This window comes from Quercus robur, chromosome 7, assembly GCF_932294415.1.
Source record: "Quercus robur chromosome 7, dhQueRobu3.1, whole genome shotgun sequence".
Taxonomy (NCBI): domain Eukaryota; kingdom Viridiplantae; phylum Streptophyta; class Magnoliopsida; order Fagales; family Fagaceae; genus Quercus; species Quercus robur.
Genome location: NC_065540.1, coordinates 30145651 through 30172009, shown reverse-complemented (window position 1 = coordinate 30172009; position 26359 = coordinate 30145651). Strand labels below are relative to the sequence as shown.

General features: G+C 36.7%; 1 protein-coding gene across 3 annotated transcripts; it reads right to left on the bottom strand.

The window, feature by feature from the left end:
• Positions 1-1360: 1360 nt before the first annotated feature.
• Positions 1361-17632, bottom strand: LOC126693086 (translocase of chloroplast 34-like). 3 transcript variants are annotated; one of them, XM_050388954.1, is made up of 8 exons: positions 17477-17632; positions 17027-17152; positions 16788-16895; positions 16559-16683; positions 16143-16407; positions 2109-2177; positions 1806-1967; positions 1361-1710 (listed from the first exon to the last, which is right to left on the bottom strand). In XM_050388954.1, exons 2-8 carry the CDS (start codon positions 17123-17125, stop codon positions 1600-1602), a joined length of 939 nt encoding a protein of 312 aa, XP_050244911.1. In that variant the 5' UTR covers positions 17126-17152; positions 17477-17632; the 3' UTR covers positions 1361-1599. The 3 variants fall into 3 exon arrangements, with proteins under 3 accessions (XP_050244911.1, XP_050244909.1, XP_050244910.1); XM_050388952.1 differs by having other exon boundaries at positions 17461-17621; XM_050388953.1 differs by having other exon boundaries at positions 17466-17619.
• Positions 17633-26359: the final 8727 nt, after the last annotated feature.

The following is a 26359-nucleotide window of genomic DNA, read 5'->3' as shown; positions in this document are numbered from 1 at the left end:
GGTTAATGCGATTTAGTTTGTTTTAATTTTTTTTTTTTTTTTTTTTTGTTCTCTTTAATTGTTAAATGTTATTTTATTGCGTTATAAAGAATTAAATATAACATATAAAAATATAATATTATTCTATTACACAGCATGATTTAATTTGGATAATTTGGAATTTATTGTAAATTGATATTTCTTCTATTACATAGCATGATTTTTTATAGTGCTCAATTTAGATGTTAAACTATGAGACTTTACTAATTTTTGTTTATTCTTTAATCCTTTGTAGTGGACAAAGTACTTTTAATAGTTGTATTAGAAGTACACTATAATGTCATTTATTTAACGAAAAGCAAATGTTAACCAAAAGAAAATGATCAGATGGGTGACAAATTTTAGCTTTTGCAATTTTATTTTAATTATTATTATTTTATAACAATGCATATATAAAAATTTAATTCTTAGATTTTGCTAATAATTGTTTATTTGATAATATGTTTTGGGTGAATGAAATTACAACAAATTGTTTTCCTAATTGGTCCAATTAATCATTGTTAAATTTTATTAATTTTCTTAGTTACATTTTTTGGTGTTATGGATTGTAGGCAGAAAAAATAAAGTTTGAAAATTTTTGTTTAAAACTAAAAGAATAATTTTCAAATTTTATATTCTTTTTAATGATTCATAAAATGTTATAAATAACTTTTATTAAAAAAATGAATATTTTCATTAATTTGTCTTTTGAATTTCTGAGAAAAATTGTATTATATTCATTTTAGTACAACAAAATTTATATTTATGATTTATGATTGTTCCTATAATAAATTAAAATATGATTACGAAATACATTACTCTTTATTAAATTAGTTTAAATTGTTAAAAAAAAAAAAATTAATAAAACCACCATAAAATAATTATCACACACAATGTGTAGGTTCGCAGCAAGTTATCTTAGAAGTTAAAACCAAGTTATGATATGAATTTTTTTCCCAGGGTTTTCCTATAATACATTTTATGATGTGCATTTTGAACCGCAAAAACTTTTTTTTTTTTTTGAACCACAACTTATATGGGAAGTCACTAAAATAAAAACCACGGTAATGGACAGCATCAAGTTTTAGAATTAAAAAGTTTCAGAACTAGAAAAACTATTACAGAATAATCTCCTTGACCCTAGACTGACAAACAGTTACTGTGTAGGCATTATGTTATCCATGACAGCATGCTCTTATAATTCATGTTAATGCAAAGCATCACCAACGCACACCCCTACAGCAATAATACACACGGGACTCTTTGAAAATAAACAGGAAATCTTCCAACTTTTTTTTATGAGAGACAAGAAATCTTCATCATTTGCAAAGAAGAATTGGAATAGGGAAATAAATAATTCTACAGATGCAAAATTAATTAGGTAGTGAAAAAATAATTCAAAGAGCATATGATCTCCGAGTACACAAAATCCAATTCTCTCAAAACGCTAAGGAATCCATATGCCGCAGATTACCAATACTGCAGAATATACTAGGAATGGCTAAGAGATAGAGATGTAACCAGTACAGGAAAATAGACAACAATAAGAAAATTTCATGGTGGCAGGGGTTCATAGCCAGATCAGAACTTGCGACTGCCCACTCCCGTATCACGCATCTCCCATGATGGTCTACTCTCCTTTGCAATATCATTCTTGATGGCACGTTCGATTGGTTTAATGACAAAGAAATACTGCAAAGAAGCAGAGAGAAAAATTGAATGAATTTCATTGATCACTTATCCAAAGATATGAGAAACAAATAAGCATCTAAATTTAAGAAACTTACTTGGAGGGCAAAAATAAGCGGAATTAAGAACTTCCCTCTCTCATTAGGGTTTGGCCCTTCAATCAGCTTCTTGTCAACAACAATAGACTGGCTTCCATTCAACACAACTTCTGTGATTGTTTTGACTAAATGAGGAATCCAAGCAGTCCCGTTTGGAAGAACCTGTCACCAAAGCACAACCATCTTCTCAATCTCTCAAAGATGAAAAAACATCAATGACGTTTTTTTTAGAGAAAAATCATCAATGATGAATGTACTAAAAGGTAAAAACAACAAACATGTGGCAACAGGAAAATGACTAACCTTTTCATCACTTTCATTCTTATTACATCTCCCACTGTTCTCAACCAAAACAACTGGGATTGCAAAATCCTATAGAGAGAGGCAAAATAGACAAACAAATTCATTAAGTAAAATAGACAAATGAATTTCCTAAATAAATTTCTTTCTAAACAAACATTTTTCAACTTGTTGAGCTCCAATTTAAATAAACTATAACTCTATGGTGAACACAAGTTGGAACTCTGTTGCAAGAAATATGATAGTGACACTACTGCAAATCTTTAGACATGGAAACTCACTGTCAAAATCACTTATCAAGGAAAAAAAAGTTGAGGGTGGGGGACTCGCTGTAAGTTTTTCTTTGTTGATAAGTAAATTTGTACTTCGAGAAAAAGGAGTTCTAAAAGGGGTGCAACCCTAGAACACTGGTAGTATACAAGATTAACAACCAAAGAAAAAACAAAAACGCTGACTCCTAAAACTTAAAAAATTAAGTACTTCTAGCAATATAGAGGAGAAGCAAATAGTAGCTTCTTCTCTCTCCAAATGCCCCCACATTATGCATAAGTGAATAAATAGCCCAAATGCTTCCCTCAACAGAAATAACTCACAACTCTCAAACGTGTGGGAATTCTTCTCTCCAAATGTCCCACATTTATGCACAAGTGAATAAATAGACTTCCAAATTTTTGCAAAGTGTTCCTTCCAACTAGTCAATAATTCAGCCACCATTCCAGCCATAATTCCACATCAACGCAAGCAACAAAACATAAGCAACCATAATTCTCTCATTGTTACGGAAGCATGTAACAGTGTAGGTATGCATCTATCAAATTAATCCAAAGCACAAAAATCTTAGGACATGTGGGCACAGGTGAACTGCCAGATGACACAACTGTAATTCTTTTACAGCCTGGCATAACATAATGTATCTGTGTAAACTGTGGAAGAACATCATAATAGGTTGGAATAGTTGAAGTAGGGTCCACAGGAAGTGGGTCCAAAGTTCAATTGTGGCACACACACACACACATAATTTTTTATTTATTTTTAATGATGTGCTTACAACTGGCATCATACTGTGCTCTCCAAAGGGCAACTCTTCTCAAAATCTCAAAAAAGGATGCTGAGTTGGAATCCCATTCTAATTAAGGATTCTTGTGATTCCAGAGGATTCAGCTATAGGAGAACCAAGAAGGGAAAGCCCCCCCCCCCCCCCTCTCCCCTCTCTTCCTCCCGGTTCTTTGGTCTTAAGAAACCTTAGCAAGGCTGGACCCACCCCTTGGGAGCAAACAACAGATACAAGACCCCACCCGCCATAACCGTGTGGCATGATATTTGGAATGGCAAGACTACAACTTTTTGATAATTCAATTGTTACAACAAGTGAGGGAAGGGGGAATCGAACCCTTTTTTTTGGTAATCTGCAATGTCATTAAACAAAAGAAGAAGTACAAGAAAGGTAGTCCACCTTACAAACAGACTCAATATCAGGTGGGAGGATACCATTATTGAAAAAAAAGGACTGATGTGAGCTTAAAGAGAATTTTGCGACTGCATGAGCAGCAGAATTGCAAAGTCTCCTGACCCAACAAAACCTAACAGAAGGAAAAGCAGAAGAAAGACTCAGAATATTGCTAATATAGGTACTGATGGACCAGTCAGGGGAAGGAGCGGACGAGGATAGCACATCAAAGCAAGATTTCGCATGACCCTCATAGATAACCTGGTGCCACTGTTCTCAGCTTGCAAGCTCAACTGCCCATTGAAGGGCAGCAGCTTCAGCTTGGAGAGGAGAGCATAACGGGCGACATCTGCCCCAAGCGCGAATGACCTCACCCAAATGATTTCTAGCTATCACCCCCTAGCAACTCTGTATTCAGAAGAATCTACATCCACATTAATCTTAATCCATCCTAAAGGAGGGGGAGCCCAGGTTGTGGAACTAGATGGTGGGAAGGTGGGAGGAGAAACAGATGCAGCTTGGAGTACTCTAAGAACTTAGCTTGTACCGTATGGATAGATTTGGGAATATCCACCCAGGCATCTTGGTAACAGATGTGATTCCTTAAGTACCAAATTTCATCCAAAATGAGGGCCATATTGAGAGTTATGAGCCATTGGTCATGGGCACTGATGGTGGATGTTGGAGGCTCAATGATAAGCTTGATAATGTCTTCATTAGTCTGCAGCATGCTAGTATCTACTCTGAGCCCCCAGCAGGAAGATAGCCATAAAGCTCTAGCTATGGGGCATTCAAAGAACAGATGTACGCAAGACTCCCAACAATTTTTACATAGGGTGCAATTGGGGTCGATGTACTCCAATCTGCATGACAAATTTTCATTGGTGGGGAGAGAACTGTTACCAATCTTCCAAAGGAGCATTTTAATTCTCTCGGGGAGCCTTGCCTTCCAAAGCTTCTTCCAAGGTACCTCGGCTTGACTAGGATTAGGTTCTTGATCAACTGAAATTCTAGAGGCTGACTTAACCAAGAACAAACCCTTGGAGTCCAGAGTCCAAATGAGTTTATCAGATTTGGGGCTGATTGGTAGGGGGATAGACATGATGGCTGAGCAGAGGCAGCATCGAATAACTCGAGGATAAGTCTAGAATTCCAACTGTGAGAAGTGGGATCAAAGAGCTGTGAAACAGTGAGAAGGGGGGAGATTATCAACCAGAAAAGTACTCTATACACTGTTTTTTCTTTGTTCCTTCTTGTTCTCTTCCTCTTTTCGTGTCTCCTTATTTCTTGATCTTCCTAGATTGAGGCAATGTCAAATTGTTCTCTCCCTCCCCCACCCCTCCCCCACCCTCACCCTCACCCTCACCCTCACCACCAACCCCCCCCCCCCCCCCCAAACTCCCTCTCTTTTCCCCTGTATACCACCAGCTGTCCCACATACCAATCCCCTCCCTCCCTATCCTTTTCTTTTTCCACCTCTACTCCCACCTTTTGGTCTGCCCTCTTACATCTTTTGTCATCCCTCTTTCCCTTCTAGTTTATGCCCTCCGCCATCCCCCCTACTGCCATCCACTTTGCCTATTAAACCTTCTGTGTCTTCACCTCCATTGTTACCCGTTATCTCCCTATCTAAAACTGATACCAAACCAGCTTCAAACCTTAATACCGCTCCATCTTTATCGGTTCAGGGGGGGAGTAAGATTCCTTTCCGAATTGATGCAAAGTCTTTCTCTTTTTCTTTCAATGGTGGGCGACATGACTCGTATGCTATTCATAAGAGTAGCCGGCATGTCAAACACACTATTTGGGTAGGACGTAAAGGATTGGAGTGGATCCTTTCTTGTTTTGCGGATATTCGTGATTGGATTCCGGGGAAAGTTCCCATTTGCAAACACTTCCTGGAAAATAACAAGTTGTTGGAATTCTGTGGGAGGTCAAATAAGGCTAGTGTTTTTGTGGTCATAGCTGAATACTATGGTGGGGCTCGCCGTGGGTGTGTTATGATACCAGCAAGCTCCAATCGTGTAGGTTGGTCTTTGTTTCAGAGAGAAATGAGGAACTTTTTCACCGGTGCTAAACCGGTTGCTATGGCTGAAGCATCCTCCAAAAATGGTGGTGGTGGAGGTGGTCAGTATGCTGGTGGTGACCGGAGTGGGATTGTCTACTTATGGTCATCAGCAAAAGTTCAGGGATTTTGAAAAAGTTGGAGCAAATTTGGGGCAGAGTGGGATTCCTGAAGTCCCAACAGTAAATGGTTTGGTCTTAAATGGTAATGTTTTAGTCATCAATGGCAGACCCACGCGGACTTGCACTTTTAAACTGACTCCTGCTAATTTAGCTCTGAAAGGGTGTAAGATTAAGGGAGGGAAACGTTCTGTATATGGGATGGATAAAAATGAGTTCAGTTGGCCCAGAGTGTTAAGTGGTGGGCCTGAACTTATAATCCAATCTGATGGGCTTGCCAAAGCCCAGCCCGTGGAATCTCTCAAGGGCATTTTGGTCAAACCCGGATCTGAAAAAGAGCCAAATGATGGTCATGCAACGTGGGTACAAGGGGAGAGCTCGAGCAGTAGTGCGAAGTTAGTTGTCAGGCCGCCGGTGTCAGCAGCGACGCCGGCGTGGGCGACGGTGGTTTCTGGGTCGCCGGCAGTGTTAGCAGCGTCGTAGTTGAGGACGACGGTGGTTCCTGGGTCGCCGGCGGTGTCTACTGCGTCACCAGCAAGGGCAACGGTGGTTTTTGGGTCGTCGGTGACTACGGCGGCGCCGGCGAGCGCGACGGGGGGGGGGTCCATTTTTGGGTTTTTTGATGTGGAGGGGACCAATTAGAGGTCCAGGGAAGAGACCTAGACTTCGGCCAAGTTAATAGGACCTGGGTATGCCGTTTCTTTTGATCTTCGGCATCAGGGAGCTGCCCATAATTCTTTTTCTCCTCTATTGGGTCTGGGTTGCGAGGAGGGTATCTGTTTTGGAGTAAGAGATGAACCCACGGTGGTTTCAGGGGAGAAGGGAGAAGCATGGTGCAATCCTAGTGCTGAGCCAGTGTCGCCCAGTCATTTGGATGGGGTTGAGAAGTTACAGGAAGGGACTAAGCATCTTCTGATTCAGTGGAAGCACAATGAAGTTTATCCTAGTGGCTTCTGTCATGGAGAGGACGGGAATGGATCTTTGGAGTGCTCACCTCTATCTAAATGGGATCCCAATGATCACAAGGAGTTGGCGGTGATCCAGGAAGGTGGCGAGGGAGAGGTTCGAGGGTCATCGGTGAAAAATTCGAAATGGGTTTGTAGCCTAATGAAAAATTTCTGTAGAATTGTGGGTTTTCCTATTGTCAAGCACCAAGATCAATGCCTGGCTCTGTTCCGTCTTCTTGAACAGGACTGTGTTGATGTTGTTAGTGTTGGGTCTTCTAATGGTATTGTGAACTCTAAGCAGAAAGGGTTTAGGGAGCTCAAAGGTTTGTTTTCTTCTATTAATTATGATGGGGCAGCTTCTAAGGGGAGGAACAGAGACTGCTCAGTAGGTACAGGGGCGATTACCAGTTTAAAATGAGTTTACGGCTTTTATCTTGGAATGTTAGGGGATTAAATAATCCTCAAAAGCGAGAGGTATGTAAAAATCTTCTCAAGGAGTGGAAGTGTGATATAGTTTGCTTTCAAGAGACTAAGTTGGCCTCTTTAAACTGTTTTATTGTTCGAAGCCTTTGGGGTAGTCCATTCCTAGATTGGGTTGTTCTAGATGCAGTCAATACAGTAGGGGGGGTGTTATTGGTTTGGGACAAGAGAGTTTTTGAAAAAGTTGATTGTGCTATTGGTCTGTTTTCTGTTAATGTGTTACTGAAAAGGGTTGCAGATGATTTTGTATGGGCTTGTTTAGGAGTGTATGGGCCTAATGAGGATAACCAACGGGGTGCGTTGTGGGAATAACTTACTAGAATGCACTCTAGGTGGAATACAGCTTGGTGTGTTTTAGGGGATTTCAATACCATCCGTTATCCGAGTGAGAGATTTGGCTATGAGGCTTTTAGTCCGGCTATGTTTGCTTTTTCAAATTTCATTGAGGCTAATTACCTTGTGGACTTACCCTTTGAAGGGGCTTCGTTTACTTGGTTTAGAGATTCGGGGTCAGTTTGTATGTCAAGAATTGATAGAACCTTGGCATCAGTGGATTGGGTAGATCACTTTGGAAATGTGTCTCAAAGGGTTCTTCCTCATGTAGTTTCTGATCATTGCCCTCTTTTGGTGGTGGCGGGTAATGTTAATAAAGGTCGGAGTGCCTTTAAGTTTGAGAATATGTGGTTGAAAGAAGAGGGTTTTGTAGAGAGGGTTCGGCAATGGTGGAATGGGTATTGCTTTTCGGGTTTTCCTAGCTTTATTTTGGCTCGTAAATTAAAAACTCTCAAAGAGAACTTGAAAAAGTGGAATAAGGAGGAATTTGGGGATTTGGCCTTTAGGAAGAAATGTCTCTTATCTGAATTGCTGGGTTTGGATGCTAGGGAGGACTTGTCTAGTCTTTCTCTGGAGGATCAAACGCGTCGTATTCAGATTAAAGGTGAGATTGCTAATCTTGCCTCTTTAGAGGAGATTTCTTGGAGACAAAAGTTCCAGATTTTATTTGTGAAGGAGGGGGACAATAATACTCACTTCTTTCATCGGGTTGCAAATTCCCATAGAAGAACTAATCATATTCGGGTTATAGAGGTGGATGGTGTCCTTTATGAGGATGAGGAAGAGGTGCGGTCTAAGGTGGTTAATTTTTATCAGAGGCTGTACATTGAGTCAGATACTTGGCACCCCTCTATGGATGGTTAAGAGTTTGATAGAATTGAGGAGGTTGAGTGTCTTGAATTAGAGAGGGATTTTTCTAAGGAGGAAGTGGTTAAGGTTCTACATGAGATGGAGGGTGATAAAGCCCCAGGTCCTGATGGTTTCACTATGGCTTTTTTTCAAAAATGCTGGAGTGTTGTGGAAATAGATGTCATGGCATTCTTTGATCATTTCCATAGAAGCTCAGAGTTTGAACGGTCTCTAAATGCTTCTTTCCTTTCTCTGATTCCCAAAAAAAATAATGCTTTAAGTATCAAAGATTTTAGGCCTATCAGCCTAGTGGGCAGTGTGTATAAGCTGTTGTCTAAGGTTTTAGCTAACAGATTGAGGCGGGTGCTGGATAAACTTATTTCAGAGTCTCAAAATTCTTTTGTTGGTAGCAGACAGATTTTGGATTCTATGCTTATTGCTAATGAATGTTTAGACAGTAAACTGAAACGTCGTACTCCGGGGGTGGTGTGCAAGTTAGACACTGAGAAAGCATATGATCATGTGAATTGGGACGCTTTGTTTTATCTGTTGGAGAGGATGGGCTTTAGGGATAGATGGAGGAGATGGCTAAAGACTTGTGTCTCTACCGTTCGCTTCTCTGTTTTGGTTAATGGATCTCCTGCTGGTTTCTTTAGTAGCTCTAGAGGTCTCAGACAAGGTGATCCTTTGTCTCCCCTTCTTTTTCTTTTGATCATGGAGGTTTTAAGTCGTATCTTGAAGAAAACTGAGGAAGGGGGTTTAATTCAGGATTTTCATGTGGGCCCTGTTAATTCGATCGGTATCCATGTTTCTCACCTTCTATTTGCTGATGACACTATTCTTTTCTGTGATGCCTCTAGAGAGCAGATTTTTTCTATTAGGTTGGTTTTGACTTGTTTCCAAGCTTTTACTGGTTTGAAGGTGAACGTGGGGAAAAGTGAAATTGTCCCTATTGGGGAGGTGTGTAACATTCAGTCTTTGGCTAATATCCTTCAGTGCAGGGTGGGCAGTTTGCCTATGATTTACTTGGGTATGCCATTGGGTTCTTTGTACAAAACAGCCTCCATTTGGAATCCGATCCTTGAGAGGATGGGAAAGAAGCTTTCAGGCTAGAAGCGGCTTTATTTGTCAAAGGGTGGTAGACTTACCTTGCTGAAGAGTACCCTTTCAAGCCTTCCGACTTATTACCTTTCTCTTTTTACTATCCCTAAAGCTGTAGCGACCAGATTTGAATGCTCAAAGGAACTTCTTGTAGGGTTCTTCAGTTGAGTGTTTCAAATATCCATTGGTGGCCTGGGAAAAGGTTTGCTTACCATGTGAGCTGGGTGGTTTAGGAATTCGGAAGTTGGCACCTTTTAATCACACCCTATTAGGGAAATGGCTTTGAAGGTATGGCCATGAAACCTCGCATCTGTGGCGAAGGGTCATTGCCATGAAATATGGGGAAGGAAAAGGGGGTTGGTGCACTAGAGCTTGTAGTAGGGCTCATGGTTGTGGGTTATGGCGGAGCACTAGCGAAGGATGGGAAACTTTCACAAAGCATTTCTCTTTCGTGGTGGGGGATGGTGCTCATATTCTGTTTTGGCATGATAAGTGGACTGGGGATGTTTCTCTCAAAATTTGTTATCCTCAGTTATTTTTGTGTTCAGCTAATAAGGAGGCTTGTATCTCTGAGGTGTTAAGCCCTTCAGTGGGTGTTAATGACAGAGTGTGGAGTTTAAGATTTCAAAAGGATTTCAATGATTGGGAGTTGGCGGATTCCTACTCATTTCTTCATTTCATCCAAACCCGTATTCCTAGGGGTGGAGGTTGTGACAGTCTTTGTTGGGATCTTAATGGCAGTGGGAAGTTCGATACTCTGTCCTTTTATCATAAGATTCGAAATGCAGATCCTTCCACCTTCCCTTGGAAAGGAATTTGGAAAGTTAAGGTTCCTAAAAGGGTGGCTTTTTTTATGTGGACTGCAGCCCATAGTCAGATTCTAACTTTGGATAATCTTATACTTCGTGGTCGCCCTTTGGCAAATCGTTGTTGTTTGTGTTGTAGCAATGCGGAATCTGTGGATCACCTGTTACTTATCTGTCCGATAGCTCATTCTTTGTGGATGTATATGCTTCGGTTGTTTGGGATCAAATGGGTCATGCCAGGTTCAGTTGTGGACTTGTTATTTTGCTGGCATCATTGGCTTGGGAAGCATAGCTCTGATATTTGGGATTTAGTTCCAGGTTGTTTAATGTGGACTATTTGGATTGAACGGAATCGGCGGTCTTTTGAGAATGAGGAGAAAACTGTGGTTCAGTTATTAGAGTATTGTCAACGAACACTCTTTGATTGGTCTAGATGTTGGGGTTATTCGGATTGTTCTACCCTTTTGGATTTTCTTTCATCTATTAGAATGATTAGCTGTTTTTTAGCTATTTTTTTGTTGGTCTTTTTTCCTTTGTTCACTGCCGTGAACCCTTTGTGTTTTCCTTGATTCTCTTTTATTAATAATATTCTCTTCTTACTTATCAAAAAAAAAGAGAAGGGGGGGTCTGATTTGTGACTCATTTCTTGGTACAGGTTTGAACCCTTGTAACTGAGGCACCCATGGATCAGACTAAACGTTAATTGACTGGCAATCTCCAATAATGTAACATGCACCTTTAACTATCAGTTGCTTGACTTTTTCAATGGCTCTCCATGATGGGGAAGCTGACTTGGGGGGGTTGCTATAAAGCCAATCATGTCTTATCTTGTATTTAGCTCTCACCATGGGCACACAAATGCTGTCCCTCTTAGAGGCAACCATCCAGGCTAATTTAGCAAGCATCGCATTATTGAAATCTTTTGCTTTCTTGAACCCGAGACCTCCTAGGCTTTTGGGCTGGCAGAGCTTGTCCCAAGAATTCCAAGCTATGAATTTGCCTACCGAGGCCTTGGGTTTCCACCAAAATCTTCTAGATGTAGAGTCTAGCTTGTCGCAAATCTTGGCCGAAATGTTGAAAGAGGACATGAAGTAATTGGGGATGGCTTGTGCCACGGAGCTAATGAGAGTACTCCTACCTGCCCAAGAAAGGCACTTGCTTCTCCACCCCATCAGCTTGGTTTCTAGCTTGTCTAGAAGGAATTTGAAATCCTTAGTGGGAGATCTGGTTAGGAAAAGGGATGCCCCAAGGTATATAGCTTCCTTTTTAAGGATTTTCATGTGTAGTTGATGCTTGATTGCTCTTCTGATGTTAGGTCGAGAGTGCTTGGAGAAGAAAATACCTGATTTGTTCCAACTGATTTCTTGACCTGACCAGCTGCAATATTTTTCGATACATTTGATGATGTTAGCAGCATCATTTCTGGTTGCCTTTGAGAAGAGTACAATATCATCAGCATACATAAAGTGGGTGATGGCAGGCCCTCCTACTTGCCTTAACCCCATTGATGTTGTTGGAGCAAAACTCACGATCGAGGATCCGAGACAGAACTTCTTGCCCAAAAATAAACAGGTAGGAGGATAGAGGGTCTCCTTGCCTTATCCCTCTACTAGGCTTAAATCTATGAAGCACGGGTGCATGTCGGGACTCGGGTGCGGGTGCGGGACTTGACAATTTTTGAAAAAGGTGGGTGCGGGTGCGGCGGGACTCGGCGATTAAAAAATTATTAAAAATATTTTTATTTATATTTTTATTTATATTTTTAATATATTACTAAGCATGCTTTTTTATATAATAATAATAGAAAACTCATATAATAATAATAATAATAGTATAGAAATAATAATAATAAAATAAATAGATAATAATAAGTATAAAACAAAAAAAAAAACAAAAAAAGTAGGAGGCTCTCACGTGTAGCTTCCCATTAAAAAAGGAAAAAAAAAAGGGAAGATGTGCCTCTCACGTTTGGTCAGAGAGGCACAAAAAACAAAGAAGTTTTTAAGTGTTGAACTTATCAAAAAGAGAAACAGAAGTTACAAAACACTTCCAAAAAAAAAAAAAAAAACAGAACAGAAGTACAGAACAACTCAGTACTCACTTAAGAAGACGATGCAAAGAAGAACACGAAGAAGCAAAGATACAATTTCAGTCCACCAGCGACAGTGGCGTATCAATATCCAGTCCAGTCCAGTCCACTAGTATTTTCGGTTTAAGCTTCTTCTTTTTTTCCTTACCGGCCGATTTCCTTTTTCCGGCCGAAACACACCAATATTCGGCTGATACGATCCGATTCGGCCCGGTTCAGCGCAAATCGGCGCGCATCGGAGCCGAATCGACACGAATCTAGAAACAAAAAAAAAAAAAAAAAAAAAAAAAAAACTAGACGTGGTTCGACGTGCAGGCAACGGCGTCCCTCGTGCGTCGCCGCATTAGGCCGCGTCGGACGCGGGTGCGGCAGCCATTTTGCCACGCCCGTGCATCCCAGGCTTAAATTGATCAAATTTTCCTCCATTGACTAAGATCTCAAAAGAAACTGAAGACATACAAGCTGCTATCCAAGAGGAATCGAACCCTAGTTCTTCTCATAAAGGAGACCAAGCTATACCAATTAGCTACAAGGCTCTTGGCAACTACTCTTAAGGAAAGGTACCCTGATTTTTTCCTAATTGCTAGGGATAGAGATGCCAGAGTGATAGATTCTCTAGAATTCAAGAATAGAAGCCCTATTTGAAATCCTTTATTTTCCCAAGCATCCATGACTACGAGTTAAAATCTATGGAACATTTTTTGGATGATTTATGTGCAACCAAGACCTGAGGGAAGGAGGAAGATAAATTGGTATGCATCTCGTCATAAAATCATGGTTTTCAAGTGAATAGATATGATAAGGCCTTGAGAGTAGGAGCGGAAAAGATATTTCCACAGAAAACATATGGAAAGTCTATGTACCACTAAAGGTATAGCTTTCTTCTCATGGTGTGTTGCATTTGCAATAATTCTGACAACAGACAATATGAGGAAGCGGGGGATAATTATTATGGATTGGTGCTATATGTACGAGAACCAAGGGAGTCAGTGGCACATCTCTTTCTACACTGTGATATACCTTAGGAAGTGTGATCATTAGTATTCTACTTGTTTTGGTATTAATAAGGTAATGCCTAGATCAGTGAGGGATTTGCTATCTTGTTGGAAAGGACACTTTGACAAGAGAACTAATGGTGAAATATGGAAAGCTACTCCATGGTGATTTTGGAGAGAAAGGAATGTGTGCTTTTAGGGAGGGAGTTACATTTATCTATGTTCAAGTTAGTATTTCTAAAGGCTTTATATGATTGGATTTTGAATTCTACCTCTTTCACTTCATTAAATTTGTTAGAACTCTATGAATGACTTGGATTTTAGATAAATTATATATTGTATTTCTTTTAATTCTTTTTCTCTTTGGCTCATCCTTAGTATACTTCCACTGTGCTAGGGCTGTGTCCCCTTTTTGCGCCTTTTCAATAAATTTATTACTTGTCAAGAAAATATAGGCCTCATGACTTTGATGTTGAGGAAAATTTTCCATTATAAGGTGATTTTAGCCTTTAAAGTGTAAAAAATAAGAAAATACTCATAATGCACACAACACAACCATTTTAATATCTTGGAATCTTTTAAGCAATATTGCCAATACTTTCATGACTCATAAAATTTTGATCCAATTTTTTTTAGAAAAGTAAAAACGTCAATCCAAAAATGGATAAAGCCATCTTCTTCATTTGTGTTGCAATAAGCAACAAAAAAATGAGAATAAAAAATAAAACATAAACAAAACCTTATACAGCAATAAAAAGAGGTTCATGGACATATAGGTCATTAAGCTAAATGCGCGCAGCACTCATATAAACTGCATCTAGAAAGAAATGCATAAGTAAAAGAGAAAATCACATTCCAAGTCATTCATGCATCTTCCAAAAGAGAATTTAGTCAATAGAAAGTTCACGTACAATGTCTTATATTAAATATTTGAGCATTGCATTATGAACCAATAATGTAGGGAGATCCAAAAGGAAAGTTTTCATGAGCATAAAGGAAAGAGTGGGGAAAAAGGAGCAAGGTTGGAATGAAATTTTTTTTACCAAGGGCGGGAAAAGAAGTGTTGATAAAAGCAGTGGCCCAAGCAATACCCCTTACACAATGAGTGTCTTCAAACTACCTTCTACTTTGTGTGAAAATCTCAGCAGGGCAAGGGAAGTCAGAATCAAGGCATGAATTGGATGAGGTGAGAAAAATTATGTGAGCCAAAAGTAAAAGGGGGATTGGAATTTAGAGATTTAGAGACTTTCAATTTGGCACTCCTGGCAAAACAGTGCTGGAAATTACTCACCATGGAAAACACCCTTGTATTCAAGACACTCAAGGCAAAGTATTTTCATAGAGGGACGTTCATGACAGCAACAATAAAGTCCAATGCCTCATATACTTGGCAAAGTATACCAGAAGCGAGGTATGGCAAGATTGCTGGGTTCCAACTAAACCAACCCATAAGATTGCATCCCCTAGGCTGCACCATCCACTTGATATGAAAGTTACTGAGTTGATTGATCAAGAGAGAAAATGGGGAAATTGAAGCTTGTTGCAGAGCACGTTCATGGAGCATGAAGCTGAAGTGATTCATGATATCCCTATAAGTCAAACTCTGCCTTGTGACATGCTCGTTTGGAGTGGGACTGCCAATGGACAGTTTACAGTTAAAAGTACTTACAAGCTGCTAAGAGAAGAACCAGAGAGGGAACGTGGTGAAAGCTCCCATGGAGCTGAAGGAAAAAATTTCTGGAAGGTAATATGGAAAATTGAATGTGCCAAGCAAGGTTGGTTTCTTCATCTGGCGGCCTTGTAATGATATTATCTGAACTAGTCAACTAGGAACAGCTTGAGCAGAAGATATTTGGTGTCCCCCTATGTGGTACTGGGAGATAGACTACGGGCCACGTGCTCTGGAGTTGTGAGGTTATACACAGGGATTTAGTGCACCACTTTCCTTTCCTATTCACTCAATTCCAATAGCAGGTCGGGGTGATTTAAATTTTTTATGGACACAATAGTGGACAAGAGTGATACGGTGCTGCTGGAGAAAATAAGAATCAGAATGCGGGCACTATGGAATAATAGAAACAAATGGCTTTGTGAAGGAACATAGCAGGATACCAATGGTGTTATTTTAGAGGCTCCGCACCTCCTGGAGGAGTTCCACACAATACAGGCAAGAGCAGTGGCAAAGGAGATACATTAGGAAGCCCAGTGGATGCAGTCAACAACTGGTGCTGTGAAAATAAATTTCAACGGTGCTTTTTTTGAATGAGAACAGGCATTGGGGCTTGGAGTGATAATCCGGAATGCGAGCGGTGAAGCCATAGCAGCTATAAGTAAATGGAGTCCTTATACCAGAGAAGTTGCTACAGAGGAAGCCATGGCAGACATAGAAGGTTCAAGGCTAGCCAGGGAGTTGGGGTACAGAAACATCATATTGAAAGGGGATCCACAGGTGGTGATCAATTCCGTGCAAGGGCCTGCAGCTTCAAGGTCTCTATAGGGACATTAGGATAAAGGGCCGTGAATTTAATTATTTCAGCTAAAATTTTGTAAAGAAAAATGCAATTATAGAGGCACATGTATTGGCCAAATAACAGACCAAGAGTGCTGGGTTGGCCAAAATCCACCTTTTCCTACAGTTCCAACTGCGAACTGATGTACTGGTTTATTTAGCACTATGAATAGAAGTTTTATTTTCAAAAAATAAAAAAAAATTAACTAATAATGACAGTATAGGGGAAGGCAAAAAAACATAAATTGAACTTGAGGTTGCAGAACTAGAATCAGGAGATAAGAGAGAAAAGCAGACCTGCTTATCATGTTTTTTTAACCCAGCACCCAGACGAACAACTTTTAGAAGAGCCTCAGACCTTTTGGAGTAAAAGTCTTCATAAGGTAGCCCATCAGGTGGTGAAAGCTGAGCATGTGTAAGGACCACCAAAGCCCTATTCCATATTCCTTTACCAAAACTATCTGTTATGGCTTTAACAATCTGCTTATCCAAGTTATCAACCCTATACGCATCCAAGCGGTCCACATAGAGTAGGATATCAATGGTCTTGTTCAGAAGGAAACTGCTCAAACAACCCCCCACACCCACCCACAATGAAAAATGAAAAAAGAAAGAAAAGAAGACGAAGTCAGAGTTATAAAATAGATTGACATCAATTCCTCAAGAAATAGCCAGGAACACAATTCACTAAGGAATTGTAAAACTTAGCATACCGTTTTATAATCTCAAGTGCCTGGTCATTGACATATCCTCCTTCTATAAGTCCGGGAGTGTCAATGATGTTCAAAGTAAATCCAGCCCTTGAACGCGACACCATAACAGGCCTTGGTCCTTCCGACTATGGCAAACAACAAATAACCCGTATAAACAAATACGAAGTGCACAGAAAGGTAGAACGAAATAAATGTTCTATGACAGGGAAAGAATGAAAGCAGCATATACCTGAAAAGGACTAACAGTCACCGCTCTTTCCCCTATGATTGAGTTTACGGTTGAGGATTTCCCAACACCACCTTTCCCCATTACAAGTATTGTCAATGTGCTCACATCCTACACCCATAGCATATGCAAGAAATCAAAAGTATATATAATCAGCATAAGTGATAATAATTAACAAAAGCAAAGCAAAGCAAAGCAAAACATGTATGTTAATAATGCGAAAATGGGGTACGAAAAAGAACCTCCTGCTTAAGTTTTCCCAACAATTCAAGCAATTTGGTCTGGGTGGCAGTAGCGAATGTGTTGATCCCTACCCAATCACGAATAAGCTGGGACGCCATAGATAACTCTCTCTTTTTTGTCCTACTCTAATACTCCAACAAAAGAAAAACCATATAAATAAACACATTCAGCAAATAAAGGTCTGGGACTGGGACTGGGTTAGGGTTAGGGTTATAAATAAAAACTGCACAGGCCAAAATTAAACCCTAATGAAGATGATTTAACATAAACCCATCTTGGGTAATTAATAAACTTAAAAGTAGTTATGGTTGATTATAGAAAAATATGTACAAGCTCACAGCACGAAAACAGTAATTACACAATAAAAAGACCCAGAAAGAGAAGAACCCTAAAACCCTAAGAGAGAGAGAAAAGAATTAGAGAATTTGGTTACCTTACCTATTACCTACCTGAAACTGAGGAAAGGAAAAGAAAAATTAGAATGCAGTTTGTTTTTCTTTAGAATCTGTGAATACAATTCTAAGTAGTGAGATTTTGTAAAGAAGCAGGAAAGCCGAAGCGGCCTTATCTCTATACTATACTATACTATACTAGAGTCTGTCTACTCTATCCCCTCCACCTAAACAAACAAACAAACCCAGGCTGCCTTTTTTTGTCTATCGTACTCGTACAACGCATTTTACAAACTGACGTGGTACTATGCCACATCAGCATTTACATGTGGAAATTTAATAAAAATCAAATCCAAGCTGGCCGGCAATTGTCATTTTCTCCTTCGTTTTATTTTTTGGCATCAAATTTTGTATTAAATACTAATCATTCGGACGCCAAAACCCAGGTCAGGTGGTATGTTTCCAAAATAGAGAGAACGAGTATAAGTATAACAACTCGTTGACTCCGGAGACAGAGAGAGAGAGATTTGGTACTAAATTTGGGTTTTCATTTTTTTTAAGTTTTGGTTTCATAAGATTTTCTATAAATTTTTCCATTGCCACGTCAGTTTGTAAAATATGTTGTAAGTTTTTCTCTCTTGGCCTGTCTACTCACTGGTGTCTCCGTCCTTTCTTTATTTTTCCCTTCTCTAGATTTTTAAACTACCTCTCAACAAACCATCCAAACATACTTTAGTGTGTTTGTTTGAAAGTGAAATAAGTGGATAGAAAACTTTAATACAAGAGAAAATGAGTTTGTGTATTGTTTGGTTTGAAGGGGAAGAAAACTTTTATGTGGAGTCTAGACATTTTCCACTCGGACCCACACAAAACTTTTCTCTCCAAAATAAAGAGAAAAGATAGATAAAAATGCTGAGGAATAAGGAAAAACAAAAACACACTCCCACTTTTTGCTCTAACCGACTCCCTACTTAATCTCACTTTCCCATCTCCTGATCATCAATCTCACTTCAACCTCTTCACAACAACGGTGAACTCTGCAAGAATGTATAAATATTTATTGAACAGTGAGTTTTGTTGCCCAGGTGAAGAAAATTTAAATATTTGTTGAATGGTGTTTGGTGCCCAAGTGAGGGATGTGTTAAAAACTAGTTGAATTGTGTAAATTTGCTACCCACATTTTTGCTACCTAGTTGCCCAGTTAAATTATTAGTGCAAGTTGATTTGCCCAGTTGCCCAATTAAATTATTAGTGCAAGTTTTGATTTATAAGTTTTACCCAATTGAATTGCTTAGCTTATTTGTTGCCCACGTTATATTCACTAGTTGAACAGTGAATATAGGAATACTCTTGTAACAAAATCTTTTGCCCAATTAAATTTATATGTACACTATTGTAATTTTTATATTGTAATAATAAAAACTAGCCTCTGAGCGCACGCTCACACGTGTGCTCAGAGGCTCTTCTATTTTTTGGATAAAGATTAAATTTGCATTTATTATAATTTGGAATTTCTACTTTTTCCAATCACAAAAACAAAAAAAAAAAAAAAAACAAAAAAAAAAAAAAAAAAAACACTAAGGGTGTGATGGAGAAATTATTTCCCCCATAAATGCATAAATCAACACTACCAAGAATTTTGGAAGATACCTGTTTGCTCAATGAATGGTTTGAGTCTTGATTGCATTTGCCAATCTCAATTCCAAACCCTGTAAAATGTGTCCCTAACATCAAATCCATTGAAGTCATCAATTAGTTGCTAAAGTTTGGCTTAATTTTAAAAAATAACCATTGAAAAGCACAAATTGAACAAATTGTCAAAAAAAATTTACTAAGAAAAAGAAACATGAGATTGATGAGAATGAAACCTAGTCTTCACAAATATAAGATAAATATAAAACTGACTAACAAACGTGGAGGTTAGTGATAATAAGGAGATTGTGAGTGAGAAAGTGAAAAACAAAAATAAAAGCATGAGAAATTACATAATAGTAACTGCTTTTTAGTGAATATGTTTGGATAATAAAGATGGATAGAAGTTATAGTACTGTTGTACTGGTTTTATAGTAAGAGTCTTTTTTTTTTTAAATAAAAAAGAAGAGATTTGGGAAAATAAAAACGTGAGATTAGAGTAATGAAATTTAAAAATTAAAAAAAATGAAAAAAAAAAAAAAGGGGACAGAAGAAACAAATACATCATGATGAAGTAAATAAAAAATAAAAAATGAATACATGGGGTGAGTTTTGTAGATTGGAGGAGTTTTAAAACTAACAAAAGAGTGATCCTATTTTTTTTTTTTTGTAGGGAGTTAGTGAGTAGAAATAAGAATTTAAATCAACGTAAAAGTAGAGTTTATTAGAAGCCGAAAAGCATTTCAACGTAGAAGTAAAAATTTATTATTTTTGTCAATTTACTATTTTAACCCCATTTTTAAGTTTTAGGTAGGGATATTTTTCACAGTAAAAAAAGTAATAACTAATTTTATTTTGCCAATTTACTATTTTAACCCCATTTTTAAGTTGTTGGTTAATTAAATTATGGGTATTTTTTACAGGAAAAAAAAGTAATAACTAACTTTTTGAATCCTCTTAATATATACATACATATAATAATATAAATTTATATATGTATGATGTGGTAAATTTTATATTATTTAATGAGTATAAATAAATTTATTTCTTACGTATTATGTAATAAGGGTATAATAGTCAATTTATATAAACTACATTTTTTATCCTCTTACTATTATCTTCAACCAAACAAAAGAGTTTTCCACCCTAACACTTTTTCACCCCTCCAACCAAACACACATGAGAGAAAACTAAATCTTTTCAATCCTCTCATTTTTTAACTCCTCCATTTCTATCTTTGATCTTAAAATTAAAAAAAAAAAATACTAAGTTTTTTTATTTGGAATATCACTTCTTAAGTAATTCAATATTAGGTGGCAATGTACAACACCACTAGGGATGGCCAAATGGCAATTTAAACCTGTCTTTGCATATACCAACCTCATTTTTCCTTAAATGGACGGGTTTTATTTGTCCCGAATAGCAAATGGGACATGGATTAGGGTAAACATTTTCCCCTATACTCACCCGGCACTCACTATGTTTATATTTAAATAGTTAAAAAATATTTTTTATAATGCTTTTAGCTTTCAAATTTTAAATTTTTGATTCTCTTTTTATGTTGTATTATTAAATTTATATTTTTATGTTTTTAGATTTAAATTTTTTAAATTTTTTAATTGCTGTATTTTTATGTTTGATTTTTTTTTTTTTTTTTTTTTGTGTTTCTTCATATTTGAATTGTTGTATTGTTATGCTCTGAGAATGTTTTGTAATATTATAACTTGTTTTTTAAAAAATATTTATGAGTTTTAATTTGATGTATTCAAAATAAACTTTAGTGAATTATATATATAAAAAACTTAAGTGTAGTGAAATGGGTACCCACTAGAACAGGGCGAGAGGAAAAATGGCTTGAAGTGGATGTGGGGCAAGGAGGGGATAATAGTCAATTTATATAAACTATATTTTTTATCCTCCCACTATTCTCTTCAACCAAATAAAAGAGTTTTCCACCCTCCCACTTTTCCACCCCTCCAACCAAACACACACGAGGGAAAACTAAATTTTTTCTATCCTCCCGCTAATTTTCTATTCTCCTACTTTTCCACTCCTCCATTTCTATCTTTGATCTTAAAATTTTTTTAAAAAAATACTATGTTTTTTTGTTTGGAAAATCACTTCTTGAGTAATTCAACATTAGGTGGCAATGTATAACACCACTAGGGATGGCCAAATGGCAATTTAAACCCGTCTTTGCATATACCAACCTCATTTTTCCTTAAATGGACGGGTTTTATCTGCCCTGAATAGCAAATGGGACATGGATTAGGGTAAACATTTTCTTCTATACTCACCCCGCACTCACTATGTTTATATTTAAATAGTTAAAAAATATTTTTTATAATGCTTTTAGCTTTCAAATTTTAAATTTATGATTCTCTTTTTATGTTGTATTATTAAATTTATATTTTTATGTTTTTATATTTAAATTATTTATATTTTTTAATTGTTGTATTTTTATTTTTGAATTTGTGTGCGTGTGTGTGTGTTTCTTCATATTTGAATTGTTGTATTGTTATGCTCTGAGAATGTTGTGTAATATTAGAACTTGTTTTTAAAAAAATATTTATGAGTTTTAATTTGATGTATTCAAAATAAACTATAGTGAATTATATGTATAAAAAACTTCAATGTGGCGAAATGGGTACCCACTAGTACGGGGCAAGGGGAAAAATGGCTTGAAGTGGATGTGGGGCAAGGAGGGGAATAGGAAACATACCCATACTTGCGAGAAATTATTAGAACTTACGGGAGGACCGCTGAAGTGGCTCTCCCAAGTCCTCCCAACCAATAGAAAGACACCACCTATTAAAAAAAATGATTCGGTTTCCTCCTTATTGAACCTAACCCAAATACATTTAAGTTCTAAACTTCAAACTCCAAATTCAGTATGTCGCTTCTCATCCAATTTTCAAAAACCCATTTTTTTAACTTGCTTAGACTCTCTTCTCTCTCCTTTCCCACAATACACACCATCCTCTCATCACTCTTGCTTGCCGAAATCTTAACCTTTAAGCTTTCTAGAAGTCTTTATCTGTTCACTATCACTAAAGTGGTTGGCATAATCCAAATACCGTCATTGCAACTAATTATGACTGATCAAGGCATATTACAAAATCTTATTTCACTTCAATGTATCATTTTATTGCTATGTTTTGTCTTTATCTAACTTGCACTAAAACATTGCCTACAAAATAGGAACACTCTTCCACTAACCCACTTCTTCAAAGTAACTATACGTTTATTGTTTTTTTTTAAATAGAAAAATAAGTTAAACACCCCACATTTATCCAAAAACAAATCTAAATATATAAAAAAAAAATAGTTATTAAAAAAACTAAACTAAATAGATATATACACGTTATATATATATATATATATATAAAAATAGATATATCTTTAACTCCTACTAAAAAGTTGCCTACAAAATAGAACTACTCTCTTAAAGATTTTCAAATTGCTTTGTCCATTTATAAAAACAATTAAAATAAAATAAACACACGTCTTTTTATAAAAACACATTTGCCGTTTTGATACAAAAAATTAAAAGAAAAAAAACACATCTACCATTATTGGGAAAAAAAAAAAATAGTCGTACACCCACATTTTAGTCACACAAACAACTTAAAATTTCTACCTAATAAATTTAAATCTCCCCATTATCACCCCTATGTATTTTTGTGATTGGAAAATGTAGTAATCTCAAATTATAATGAATACAAATTATTAACCTTTACATAAGAAATAAAAGAGCTAGTCTAGTTTATAAATATGGTGTCTTCTAACTATTTGCTAAAAGTCCAAGATAAGAAAGTAGTAAAAGAATGAAACTTTTATTTTATTTTTGTTTTTCTATGTCTAGTTTATGTGTATAGTGCCCTTTAGCTATTTGATAAAAGTCCCTAAATATGTTTGAATGTTCTTAAATGTTCATATGTGTTTTTCATGTGTTCTTGGTTGTTCATTATATATTTATGCATAACAATAGCTTTAATCTTAAATCCACGTCAAAAATATAGAAAACATGTTTGTTTCATAATTCTTTCAAATTCTTAAATCTAGGATATCACCATTCACATACATTCACTAAAATTTATTTTTCAATCCAAATGCAATGCTTAATAAATTGAATTAGTGTTTATCACATGCACACACATTAAATTTAACATGCAAATTGATTGATAACATATTGAATTCTATAATATGAATGTTGGCCATCATAGTTTAGAAAACCGGTTTCATTGGGCAAGATGGGTGTCTAATCTTGTAACATAACCTCCGAGCTTAGATCAAGGGTTGATAGATCAATACTTATCCATGTAATTTTCAATTTATAGATTGTAACTAGAAAACAAAGTCATGTACTTTATCTTAGATTATATCTAGGACCAAAGCCATATAATTTCTTATGATGGTAAATTCATTTGCAAATCAATAAAATGATGACTTTTTTAATTTTGGTTTTCTTATCTATTCCAATAATTAAATAAGTGGTGACTTTATTGTAAAACCCTTAATCTAAAGGGGAAAATATAATCAATCGAACCTCCATTTAGAGAGGCAATAACACGACTCCATCCATTCACATGAGTTTGACCCATCACTAAAAAGCGAGATGGGAGCATGGTCTCTTACATAAATTTTTAGTTATGATGGGTTCAACAGTAATGAAATTGCAACTATTATCACTCATGTAACTCAACTGATTGACACATGTGATGTTTCCAACTACAACAAACTTATAAAAAAAATTATGATATTTTGAATCTTGGGTTTTATTTGTTGGTGTTCTTAGATGGGTTTAAAACTTTTAATGTGTGTGAGATATGAACAGCTATTTGTGATGATTTTGATGACAAATCACAAAACTTGTTTGCATTTTTCTATTAATGGGGTTCTCATTTTAGGTTGATCAAATTGATTTTGTTGTTGTAGTTTTCAAATTAAAATGGAGTCTCAGTTTGAAGAAGGCACAAAAACAAATACTTTACTTTTATGTTCTTGTAAAAATAGTTGTGATACACATAAATGCTTCGACATTTTAGTTTGTTTTGGTCTTCTTATTTTGCTATCATGCTGTGAATGGAGTTGCTTTATATCCTGCATACTAGAAGACATATCCTTGTAGTTATGCTTATGCAGATAGTCCTATTTGGTAAAAACAATATGGCAATTAATTGGTCAATATGTAACCAAAAAAGAACTCACCCACCTTGTATTTTCTTATGGCCTTGAATGAAGTTCAAAGTGAAAAAGAAGATGTTATTTTTGTTATGTGATAAGAATGTCACATTTATTACTGTACACTTATTGCCACCACTACTTTAGAGTAGGTTTTAACTCTTAAGTGTATGTGTGTGTGTGGTGGGGAGGGGGGTGGGGGCAAGTGTAGACACTCCATTTCATTTCAACTTATATCCAAGCCCCTCGATCCCAAATTTCAATGACAAGAAATCAAATCGCTACCAAAATGATCAGAATCATGTGTGGAACCCAATGAGGATGACAAGTTTAAACATGACTTAATATAGTGTTAGTCTGAGCCCAATAATGAAAATATGTAGAAAGCCTAAAGCCCAAAAGACAATTTTTTGACCTGATTTGGCCTAGGCTTACAAAGAGTGCGTACATCGGGTATTTAATGAGTACGCACTCAATCTGTGGCATACGCACTCTCTGTACAAAAAGCCTAAAATCACTCTATTTCCATATTGATAAGATTCTAAAGCAACCGGCCTAATCAATTAGCTGCCCAAACATGTCATCAAACCCTAGCTACCTATTTCCACTATAAATACCCCCATTTCCAACATCCAAAGGGGGTCAGAAAATTAAGCCTTATCGAAACTCTACCAAAATTCTTTGATAATACTCAAACCTAGAGTTTTAAGGCTAGAAAGAAAAAAAAGGGCTAAGCATTAGGTTGATCATTAGATCCTTGTTGATTTGAAAGTAATCTCTTTCTCATCCATACTCGAAATCTAGTTTGGTTCAAGTTTGCAATCATACTACTTAAGGTCTCTTAGCAAACCTTAGGTCACTCAACTCATCCTCCCATACATACAATTGCGGTAGTCGATTTTGCTCGAAAGGGCTGGTTGAAACTATATCACTGTAAATACTATGCGAAGGAGATGTGGATCTTTTCCGTGACCCACATTCTCCTCCTCGATTCTTGTTTCTATTATGCTTTTGCTGTTTTTAAGCCTTAATATGATGTTTCGCATGTACATATTCATATCGTGTCTTTAATTTTGTTCATTTCTATTGTTTGTGTTAAGAGCATATAAGAACCCTAATTTGCCTCAAGATGCGTAAGTGTTGATGTCCTAGCAGACGCACTTCTCATGCGACTAGGGTTCTTGTTTTGGTTGTTTTCTAGAAATCAGCATTGAGTCTTAATTGCATACGCCAGTAGAAAAGTGTGTATGCATCCTTCTTATGGCATACGCCAATTTGAGCTCAATCAGATTTCTTGCCTTTTTTGTTTCATTTGTCATTAGTGTCATGTTTTATTATCTTTCCTTATCTGCTTTTACTTGTCATTAATGTGTATATTCTGTTGGAGCATTTTAATATTAATTAATTAAAATGGATTTATATGACAATATAAATGTAAATATGTGGAAGTTAATATGGAAGATGAAGAGTTAGTGAAAATGTTTAATCCTATATTGAAAAGGAAAGATACTTTTTATTTTTTTTAATTGTGGTGATTAATAGGCTGATATGTATTGTAGCAATTTGTGGGCTAGATACATTTATATTAATTTCCATATTCATTGGTGAGTAAATTACTTTTTTTATTATGGAAAAAAGAAGAGACATTCACCCACTTAATGGATTAGCTGTTGGGCCTATTTACTCTTCAGAAACTCATTATGTCATCCATTAAATTGTGTAACTCTAGCCCATCAGATTTATGGCCAACAATTAATCTTGTAATACCTACTATATTAGAATAATGGACCTAATTAATCAGATTAATTTGGGTAGTAAATTCGTGAGGCACATTAAGCCAATAAATAGACTCATTCAAACTCAATATCGGTCACAATATTAACACAAAAAAGCCAGCAATTGCAAGCATTCTTATACAATAAAAAATAGAGAGGTTCTTGGCAAAGAAGAGTGTTCTTTCTGGTGGAATTTTGGGCTTGAACACTTTGTGTAGAGGTTATTCTAGTCATACGACATTTGTTGATTTGTTGTATCTTGGAGGAGACAAGTTAGAGAAAGTCTGCACCAGTTACAAAGTTTAACCAACTAAGGGCTTGAATCTCCTTAAAGAAAACAAGTGTCACA

Excerpts from the sequence above, each read along its gene's own strand:
- LOC126693086 (XM_050388954.1), bottom strand. The coding sequence starts at position 17,125 with ATGGCGTCCCAGCTTATTCGTGATTGGGTAGGGATCAACACATTCGCT. Across the intron at positions 16,408-16,558 it reads GCACTTGAGATTATAAAACG|TTTCCTTCTGAACAAGACCA; the intron begins GTATGCTAAGTT and ends TTGTTTGAGCAG. Across the intron at positions 2,178-16,142 it reads TAAAAAAACATGATAAGCAG|GATTTTGCAATCCCAGTTGT; the intron begins GTCTGCTTTTCT and ends CTCTCTCTATAG.